At 37.5% G+C, this 11,200-nt stretch overlaps 1 protein-coding gene across 2 annotated transcripts in view; it reads left to right on the top strand.

Moving 5' to 3' along the window:
* Positions 1 to 11,200, top strand: part of ADAMTSL3 (ADAMTS like 3) — a 713,745-nt gene that overhangs the window by 586,588 nt on the left and 115,957 nt on the right. For both annotated transcript variants that reach the window (XM_074233985.1, XM_074233986.1), the window contains exon 23: positions 1,412 to 1,540. In XM_074233985.1, coding sequence (XP_074090086.1) covers positions 1,412 to 1,540 — 129 coding nt within the window. The remainder of the gene's footprint in view (positions 1 to 1,411; positions 1,541 to 11,200) is intronic.

The raw sequence follows: 11,200 nt of genomic DNA on the forward strand, positions 1-11,200 counted from the left end.
TTCCACTCTAAAACTTTCAATAGTCGTCATTCAGGTAGAAAAACTGCAGGGGGGGAGGCTAGGTGGCGTAGTAGATAAAGCACCAGCCTTGGAGTCAGGAGTACCTGGGTTCAAATCCAGTCTCAGACACTTAATACTTACATAGCTGTGTGGCCTTGGGCAAGCCACTTAACCCCATTTGCCTTGCTAAAAAATAAAAACTGCAGGGGATGAGGGGGACCCCCAGCCTCAGGAGGCAGACTCTTCTACTTACAGCTAGACCTAATTCTTAGGAAGTTTTTCCTGACATCAAGCCTAAATATGGACTTCCAACTATGTCTCTTGGTTCTTGAGGCCAAACAGAACAAATCTAATACATTTTCCATATGTCCTTCAAATTCTCAAAAATCCCTGTGTCCTGAGCTTCACTTCTCTAGATTAAATATCCTTAGTTCAATTAATTCTCAAACATGCTAATTTGTATGTATTTTGTATATACTTTTATGTGTATTTTGTCTCTCTTTTTTATAACATAAGATTTCTGAGGTTTGGGAATTTGATATTTTTGTTTTTACATTCGCAATACTTAGCAAAATTCCTGACACATAATAGATACTTGATAAATGCTTGTTATTGATGGATTAATTGATATGGCATAGACTCAAGGCCTTTTAGCATCCATATTTTTCAGAAGAGGAAACTAAAGCCTGGAGAGATGAAGGGTTTTGCTCAACATTTGCAAAGGTTCATAGTGTAATCAGTCAGTCAGTAGACATTTACCACCATGTGGCCCTACTATGTGCCACTGGAGGCCTTGTGTGAAGTCAGAATTAGGACACAAGTCTAGATTGATGGTCAATACCAGTATTTTTTTTTGCCTTATTTTGTATCACTAGGGCTTAGCACAGTTATTTGTGCATTTTGACTAACTGATCACATTGCTCAAACCTTTAAATCCAAAAATTATATTTTCCTTGATATTTATGGTAATCCACATGTTGTAAAAGTAGACAATTAGAAAAAAAATTTAAGTAGAAAAATTATTTCTTTCTCTATTTATGACTGACATATGAGCAACACCAGGTTTCAGACATTACATCTGATACATACTGGCTGGCACATAACCTTTTGGTGCCCTAGGCAGCTCTTTAAGACTGTACGTTGTGGAACAGTTGCTCATATGTATTGGTAAAGTTTGCTTATATTCCAGTGGAATTACAGACCTAGATGTCCTTATCATTTCCCTCCTGATCTCCAGTCAAACTTTGTTGCTAAAATTGCAGTAACTAAAATTTTGTTGCTCATGGTTAATCCATATTCATCTACCTACCACCTTTGGTCATTGCCCTGCTTATTAGCTATCTGGAGAAAAGTAAAAAAAAAAAAAAAAAAGGAATTTAACCTAACCCAGATCTGTTTCCTTTTAATTAAGAGGTGCCTGTCATCTTGACTGTTGCAAGAAATTTCACAGAATTGGAACATGGACATCTGACTGTAATTGTTGGTGGCAATGCCAAAGCAAGATTGGGAGCCAACATCACCATTAGGTGCCCAACAAAAGGTAAGAGCATCCATTTCTAGCTTGAATCTTAGAATGCACTTAAATGTGACCTGAAAAACCAGCGGGAACTATGAAAATGATTGTGGCCATGCTTAGTCATAGAATGAAGGCCCCTTTTTTTTTTCCCTAGGGCTTGTGATTAGTCCTCCGTCTGGGGCACACCCCAGTATAGGCATCCAACATTGAAATGTCTTCCTTCTTGTAATGGCCTATTGCCAACCATTCCTCTAAGCTGCAAGGGAGCACTCTTTTGGCTCCTCAACTAGTTGACCTATTGGTCTGGAAATCTGCAAACCCACAATGAGTTGTTTTTTGTCTTCTTTGAAGTTCCTAGGCCATCTGGCCTTCATAGACCTAGACTTGTAAAAGACATCTCCAGCAACTCTCGATTCCACCATTGCCCTCACTCTAAGGGAGTGGGGGGAAAAAACCAACACAACTGCAAGCCTCTTGGCAGTACAAACCTACCCATTATAGTCCGGACCAGCATTCTGTGGCTACAGCAAGGAGACGAGCGGGATTACATTTCTCAAATGCCAAGCCACAACTGTCTGGAGCTTCTGCCATCCCGCACCTGCAGAGAGGGACTTGTTTTTAACAGAACCAATATTTATTAAGAGGAACCTCATCATTTTGTCTTTCTTTTGATTTCTGATTTGAGCAGTATTTTTAAATTGCCATTTCATGATGTGATCAATTTAGAGGTTACATTTTTAGATAGAATTTGGGGAGAGTAACAGATGAATAATTGGCTTCAATGGCAATTTTGTCTGAGTAAAGGCTACATGATTGGTGCAAGTTTGGTTATTATCTGCTGTCAGTAACAGTTTCTATAAAAAGCTGTTCAAGTATTAGATTCAAATTTTATTCTCTTGTTGGCACAGCTTATATTGGAGTTAGTTAAAGTCAGTTCTTTATCTCCTACACCATGCTGCTTCCCAGAGGACTTGGGTTTAAGTGTCACCTATGCCTTTTACTCCATGTGATCTTGGGCAAGCAACTTATCCAGGTTACAACTAAGTATCTTCATCTATAAAACTGATGTGGGGGGCAGGTGTTTTCCTAGATGACCTATGCAGTCCAGTGAGACCCCCAAGCTTAAACAACCCCTACCCTTTCAATATCTGAAAAGCTCTCTTAGTGTACCATTTGCATAAGCAATGCCAGACCTGTTCATTTCTAAGGTACCAACTTCAAACTCACAAATACCTTAAAGCTTCTAAGAACCATGCTTCTGGCTTTACTAGAAACTCAAAAAGTTTGCTCATCTTGCTAGTCTCAGTACCCTGCCTCTTGTCTAAGAGAGATAATGAGAAATATGCTTGAAAATGCTATTCCATCCCCAGAGGGATGAGAGCATTAAGAGCATCATAGATTTAGAGGGGTGAGGGACTGCATAGGTCATCTAGAAAAACACCTGCCCCCCCACATCAGTTTTATAGATAAAGATACTTAGTTGTAACCTGGATAAGTTGCTTGCCCAAGATCACATGGGGTAAAAGGCATAGGTGACACTTAAACCCAAGTCCTCTGGGAAGCAGCATGGTGTAGGAGATAAAAAACTGACTTTAAAGTCAGTGAGATGTGGATTCAGATCCTACCACTGACACAGTGGCTATGTGAAATTGAGCAAGTTAAGCAACTCTTCAAGGATAGAAATTTCAGAGAAGGTGATGATGATGTTTGTCCTTCGTTCTCAAAGAAGATCATGACATTAGGGAGGTGATGCCATGACAAGCACACAAATTAGATTGGAGTGGGGGGGGCACCTGTGCTTGGTCATCAGTTTGATTTTCCCTCCCTCAGTCATCTGGTCCAATGTCCAAATATAAACCAGGATAAATGGAGATGGACCTGGATGCAAGGCAATCAGGGTTAAGTGACTTGCCCAAGGTCACACAGCTAGTAAGTGGCAAGTGTCTCAGACTGTATTTGGACTCAGGTCCTCCTGAGACCAAGACCAGTGCTCTATCCTCTGTACCACCTAGTTGATCTGCATTGGGTCTGTGTGATAAACACAGGGTTAAACAACTCCTTCACTTGCAATATCTGAAAATTTTTGTTAGTGTACCATTTACATGAGTAGTGCCAGTCCTGTTCACTTGGCATATCCCTATTCCAGTGAAATCCTAAATTCAGTCCCTATCCTGGAGCCATGAACTCCAAAATCTCCAGTGAAAGAAGGTCTCGTTCAGACATCTCCTTTCCCACCTGGCTGCCCTATTTGGGGACTTCTCCACTAAGCCCCTTCCTCAACTATCTTCCCCTCTCCCTTTGCAACATCCTTTTGTGTTAAATCCTGGAGGGCAGAAATTGCATTTCTTTCTTCGTATTTGTACCCCCAGCACTTTACACAGTGCCTGGTCCATAATAGTTGATTAATAAACATCTATTGACTGACTTGACTATTTTGACTCCATAGCCAATACTACTGAATTGCTTTGCATTGTTTATTTTGAATAAATCTGTATAGAATTAGATTTTTCCATAGTAGTTTCTCTATGTAATTGAATTTTTAATGTAAGACCATCTCTAAGGGAAATGAATAGATAATGAAACAGATAATGAATAGAAAATGAAAATATAACAGAACCAGAGTTCTGTTTTCTTTTCTCAGTTTTACCTTTGACCACCCATGTAACCTTAGGCAACTGCTCATCTTCTCTGAGCCAGAATTTCTTCAGATATTTTTGAGATAGAACTAAAAGGCTCAACCCTGTTCACCTTGAAGGTTTTTTTTAAGGTTCAAATTAAATGATGTGTATGAAAGCATTTTTAATATTGTGAATGACAGCGCTAATGGGGGAATAGAGAAGGGAATAATCACCTACTATGTGCTAAGTTCTTTCCAAGTATTATTATCCCGTTTGATTTTTACAGCAACCTTGTGAAGGAGGTATTATAGATCTGTTTTACAGTTCAGGAAACTGAGACAGACAGAGGTGAAGTGACTTACCCAGGCTGGAGTTGAATTCAGATCTTCCTGACTTCAGCCTTAGCACTCTAATAATGCCAACACTTTCAGATAGTATCAGAAAGGATATAGACAGACAGATGAAGGAATAAGATTAAGGTGGCAAAGTAAAAGAGATCTATCATTTCAAGTACCTTATTGTAGCCTCTAAATGTTCTTATAGGTATATATAGATCAGGGGTTGTACCTGCAATTAGCAACAGGCAAAAAAACCAAATACACACATATGTGTGTAAATGTGTATATAGATATACATATATACATATATATATTTATCTATATCTAAGATAGAGGTATAGACATAGATATAGATATGAAAAAAACATAGGTCCTGGAGTCAGGACACCAGGTTGAATTCCCAGCTCTCAGTTCTTCTAACTGTATGACCTTGAACATGTCAATCTCTAAACTTCAATTTCCTCACCTATAGATTGAGTTTCATATAGTACTTGCACTCTATCACACAGGGCTGCCAAAAGGAAAATACTACTATGTTACATTGCTATAAAATCATGGATTTTATCATTATTATTATAATTTTTAAGGAATGAGATTAAAAGGTATGTTTGGTTTTTTCTTTATAATTACAGTTTTAGTCATTAAAACTTTTGAACTTTAACCCTTCTATCTCATTGCCTTTAGTGAATTCTTGAATTGGTTAAGTGTCTGTATGTCCACATGTATGTTGCTAGATAATCTGTCCAAAGATTGGCCTAGATTATTCAGACCTCTCTGAACAGTATTTAGATATCACTCCTTTAATTCTTTGGTATTGGTATAGATAGCTGTCATTCATTTCATTAACTGCAAATCACTATGCAAAATGATCACTATAGTTGGTATATATATATATATATATGTATATATTATATATATATATACATATATATATGTAAACATTTGGAATTATACTTTCTGAAGTGAACTGGAAGTGCTGGTTTGTAAGTAGAACTCACAATGGGAAACATGGCCCATGAGTATTTCAGTGAGTAACTTGCATAGCATTCTATTTTAGATAGAGATTATTTTGTCCATTATTTTGAAGATGAGAACACTGAAATTGAGAGGCTATGTCATTTGAAATCACTCTTTGTGATCACCCACCCACCATATGATGTATTCTAGGGTAAGAAAACAGATATGCTTTCCAGCAGTTCCTATTGGACAGATAATAGTGATAACTTTTATTTATTTTTTTAATTATCTTATAATTTACAAAACTCTTCACATTCATTATTAAATAAAGCCCATTGAACTGTTAGCTTCTTGAAAGCAAGTACTGTCTTTTGTCTTTCTTTGTAAAATCATAGTGTTTACTTAGTCCAATGCTTGACTTAATAAATGCTAGTTGATTAACTGACCAAAAATCCTATGGTGCAGACAGTGAAAGTGTATTATTCCCCATTTTATTGATGAGCAAATGGTTGCCCAGTATAACTAAATGATTTAGTCTGGATCACATATCTAATAGATGGTAAAGCCAAGGCATGATCCTTGGGCTTCTGACTCTTCAGTCCAGTGTTTCTTCCATTATACCATAAACTTCCTGAGTTTCAGAGATGGAGGGACCTGCAAAAGAATCCTCTCCTCAAAATTCTCAAGTTGTCATCCAATTTTTGTTAAGACTTGGAGTAAAAAAAAAAAAACAGTCCACTATTCTTTAGAATAGAATTAATTGTGATAAAAATTTTTTCTTTACATCAAGTTTTAATATACTTTTTTGCAACTTCTACCCCTTGCTCCTTGCTCTGGCCTCTAAGGAAAACAATTTCAATCCCTTTTCCACATGACAGCTCTTTGAAAACCCCCAAAACACCCATCACGTATTCCCCTCTGTACCTATTCAGTCTTAACTAGTCTTATATGATATGATCTCCAGGATTGCTATCCTAATTCCCCCACCCCACCCCCTTTGAATGCTCTCCAGCTAATCTGTATCCTTCCTAAAATATAGAACTTCAAACCAAACCCAATATACACAAGGTGTAGTCTAACCAGAGCAGATTGTGTCTCCTTTTAAGTAAGATAATTCATGACCTGTAATTCTCCACAATTTGTTATTATATTGCATAATATCTTGGATTGTAAATTAACTATAGCTTATTCGTGCCAACTTTAATTAATATTATCAAAGCAAAAGTGTAACCAGGTGTTTAAAATTAGTCAAAATAACCTCTTTTTTTCCTATCCAACAATTTATTTCCTGGATTTACCTAACCACCCTTACAAAGATGTTTCCATTTTCTAATTATTAGCTTCATATTATAAAATTTACAAAGTAAAATATTCCATTAAGTAATATATAGAAGTTGAGAACTGGGATGCTTATTTATATTAATTCATTGGAGCCACTGGTATAAATAGCCACTTATTTTCATTTTATTAACTCTTAAAACATTTTCCCAGGGCAGCTAGGTGGCATGGTGAATAGGGCACCAGCCCTGGAGTCAGGCGGACCCGAGTTCAAATTCGACCTCAGACACTTAATAATTTAACCTAACTGTGTGACCTTGGGCAAGTCACTTAACCCCATTGCCTTAAATAAATAATTTTTTAATTTCAAATTTATTAAAATTATATATAATAAATTATTATAAAATGAAACTTCATTATGTTGAAGAGAGGACCTATATTTTCATGTTGTGGACAACTGCTTTTCAATATATACATATAGTATGGATGTCCATAGCAGCTATTTAAAAATTTGCTGCAGTTGTAATTTTAATGATTATATTAAATAAATTGTCCCTCTTCATCTCTGTGCTCTTAAAGCTCCTAAATTCTAGGATTAAGTAAAACAATGGGTTTGTCCACTTCTTTGCCTAAAAAAATTTGTGGCAAATAGGTAAAAGTCCTCGATTTGACATTAGAAGACCTGGGTTCAAATCCAAGTTCTGCTCTTTATTTACCATTTAATCTTGGGGTAAATAAATCACTTTAACTCTGAGTCCTTAGATTCCTCAGCTCTAAAATGAGGAAGTTAGATTAGATGATCTCTCAGACACTTTCCAGCTCTAATTCCTATGATCCAAGATCCTTTGAAAGACAGAGGGGAAAATGAGTGTTCTCTGCCACCTTCTGGTAAGAAAGGAAAAATCAGAAGAAAATGATCAGTTTCTGCAAGTTTCATATAATTGATTTGATTTGATTCTTATGCTTCTCAAAGTACAGGTTTGTAACCTATGACATCTATCTGTTGATCTATATACCCTGTACTTCTTTTCCTTAAACAAATGTGACTGTAGGTAGCAATCAGTCAGCAATAATTGATTAAGCAACTACTATGACAGAAGCTATGATCTATGCTGAGGACCCAAAGAAAGGCAAGCAACTGTCCCAGCTCTCTTGGCATTCATAGTCTATTGGAGGAGACAACATGTAAATAACTATGAACAAGGCCAGATGACTCTAGAGGAGATTGTCCAGTCTACAGTCAGAAGACTCATCTTCCTGAGTTCAAATTTGGCTCAGACACTTACTAGCTGTGTGACTGGGCAAGTCATTTAATCCTTTCTGCCTCTGATTCCTCAACTGTCAAATGAACTTGAAAAGAAATGAAAAATCACTCCAAGATCTTTGCCAACAAAACCCCAAATAGTATCCAAGGGAAAGACAGACATGACTGAAAAACAACTTGCACAAAGGAGATATAGATAGTGTAAATTAGAACAGTTAATGGAGGGAAGGCACTAGAATTAAAGGGAATAGGGAGAGGCTTCCTAAAGAAGGGATTTTGTTGTTTTTTTTTTGTTCTTCATTCTTGAAGAGGCCCATGACATCAAGGAGATGATGCCATGACAAGTAAGTGAATTGGATCGAAGCGAAGAAAGACTGTACAACATCATCAGCTTAATTTTCTCCTCTGGAGCCATCTGAATCCAATGACCAGATATGGATGACTGGGCATGACCATGGATACAGTGGAAGACCTTGGCCTTTCTAAGCTAGGGTCTTAAACAGATCTCATTGTGACAGAAGGGATTTTAGTTGGGAATTGAAAGAAGACAGAGAAACCAGGAGGTAAAACTGAGGAAGGAGAGTATTCCAGATATGGGAGACAGCCAGTGAAAATGCCAACTGATGGAGTACTTTGTTTGAGGAACAGGAGGTCATTGTGTTTGGTCTGCAGAATATGGTGGAAAGGTAGAGATGGGAGAAAGGGGGAAGGAGAAGGATTATGAAGGGCTTTGAATACCAAAGAGGTTTTTTCTATTTGATCCTGGAGATGATAGGGAACTGTTGGAATTTACTGTATAGGGTGGTTAGGTTCATATCTGTTCTTTAGGAAGCTCACTTTGGCAGTTGAGTAGAAGATGGACTGGAAGGGGAAAGAGACCTGAGGCAGGGAGACCAAACAACACACTCTTGCAATTGCCCAGACTGAGTTGATGAGGGCCTGCTCCAGGGTGATAGCACTGTCCAAGGAGAGAAAGGAACATATGTGAGAATTTTGACAAAGGTAAAATTGGGGGTGGCTAGGTGGCGCAGTGGATAGAGCACTGACCCTGGAGTCAGAAGTTACCTGAGTTCAAATCTGCCTCAGACACTTAATAATTACCTAGCTGTGTGGCCTGGCCTTGGCAAGTCACTTTGCCTTGCACAAACCCTAAAAAAATAAAAATAAAAATAAAATGGTAAAATTGACAGGTCTCAACCACAGATTGGATATGGGGAGGAGAGGGGTGTAAAAGCCAGCAAAGAAATGAGGAAGACTGCACAAAATCCCCTTAGGTACCTGTTACTGTATTTTTTCTCTTTTTCTCATCTCCAAAGACTTTTAATATTGATAGATTTGTAGGATGACAGGCTAAGAAAAATATAGCATCTAGTGGCATAGATGAGTCTTCTCTTTAGGTCTCTTCATTCTCTAGAATAGGGGTCAGGAGCCCCAAGGTTTTTTAGTCTTACCCTTATTACTTCTATAATCCCCTGACTTCAGGCAAGTTACTTCCCCTCTCTATCTTAGTTTTCTCATTTTTAAAATCACGAGGAAAGGAGTTTTATTCTCTTCCAGCTCTGAATTTCTGTATGTCTTCCACTATCCTGATTCTACATTCTATATAAATGTAACCTTTTGATGAGATTGAAGCTTAACAGCTGATAGAGACTTCAAGGTAAAAATATCAGAACAAATGAAACAGTACTTCAACTTGAATAATTAATGATTTTCCTGACAAAATATAGATCTTTAAGCAAACCATCCTATCTCTCTGAGTTATAGCTTCCTATCTTTAAACTGAATCTTAGGTTTTCTTCAGACTCCAGAAATTCTCCTTTAGTTAGCTTATAATTTTATGCCATTGTGATCACTTAGCTCTGTCAGAGAGAAAATGGCCATGAATATTTACCTCTAAATCCAGGGCACTGTCCTAAATCAGCCTTTTAAAAATTTTTGCTTATTTTTTTTTTTAATGAAGACTGGGTCCCTGTCTCTCATGCAGATTAAAAGTTCTGGGACCACTCATGGACTTGGTCCCACTCCAATTAACAAGAGAGCTTTGAACTCGACTTGTTTGTCACTTCTTAGGCAACCTGTTGGCCCTCATTCCTAAGGGTCCACCATACCAACACAGAACTTAGTGACATCATTGGACATGTAATTTACTCCAGTTCATGAGTCCCAGCTTAAGAGATCTGACAGCCTTAGCCTCTCAAGTAGCAGAGACTGAAAGAATCTGCTTCCTCTCCTGTCTTAGATAAATATGATCATCCTCCTGGTTGAAGGGGAAGACATGTACAAGAAGCCTCTTCCCTTAGACCTATTAATTCCTGTATCTTCAAGAAAGGATTAAAGCAAGTAAATCACATTGAGGTAGAGAGAGGAAAAAGGTACTAAAATAGGACAGATAAGTAATTAGAGTTTGGTTTGGGTAACAGAAAGAGTCCCCAGTTGATAACCGGAAGATGGGTCAGAGGAAGAAATCTGGAGCTGTATATGTCATTTAGGTGTCTTCAATGTGGCAGATACTGTAATAATATAATACGTTGCCAGGGGCAATTCTAATAGTAAACATTGGCTTCATTTAACATTTTCATGTTTGCAATGCATTTATGTAAATAACCTCATTCAAGTCTCATAATAACACAGGTATTATTATCTTCATTTTCTATATGAGGAAACTGAGAGATCAGAGGAATCATGTGTCAGTGGATCAATTCAAATCATACTCACTCTTGACTCTGATTTCATTTTTCTTTCTAGAATGTCAAATTACTTCCCCATAATGTCTGATTCTTTGAAACTAAGCTATTCCTCCAGACACTTACAGCTCCTTAAAACATTATAGGAGAGGGAAAATACTGCCCTTTCAGCCTGGGAAGTTAATTTGTCCTTATTCATTTTGAGTATAATGTGAAAGAAGGCAGGGGCCAGGATTGAGTTACCAAGTGGCTTATGAGGCAACTTGCAATTTTTTTAACACTTGAGGTCTGGGTGAGGAAGCAGCAGTGGTTCTTTCCCTTCACACAAAACTCTTATAAATTGGCATCATTAAAATTGGTCTGTTTGAATATAAGCAATCAAATGTTGTGGAAAACAAAAGAAAAGAATTTGATTTCAGAGAATCTCAGATTATTAGGGATTAGGGTCAGGGTACTTTCTAATCTATTTGATGACTTCTCTCAGTCAATTTATAGGTTGTGGGCCTCTGTTTTAATGTGTCAAAGGAACAATTCCCCAAGGAGTA

Source organism: Macrotis lagotis, chromosome 4 (genome assembly GCF_037893015.1).
Source record: "Macrotis lagotis isolate mMagLag1 chromosome 4, bilby.v1.9.chrom.fasta, whole genome shotgun sequence".
Lineage (NCBI taxonomy): Eukaryota > Metazoa > Chordata > Mammalia > Peramelemorphia > Peramelidae > Macrotis > Macrotis lagotis.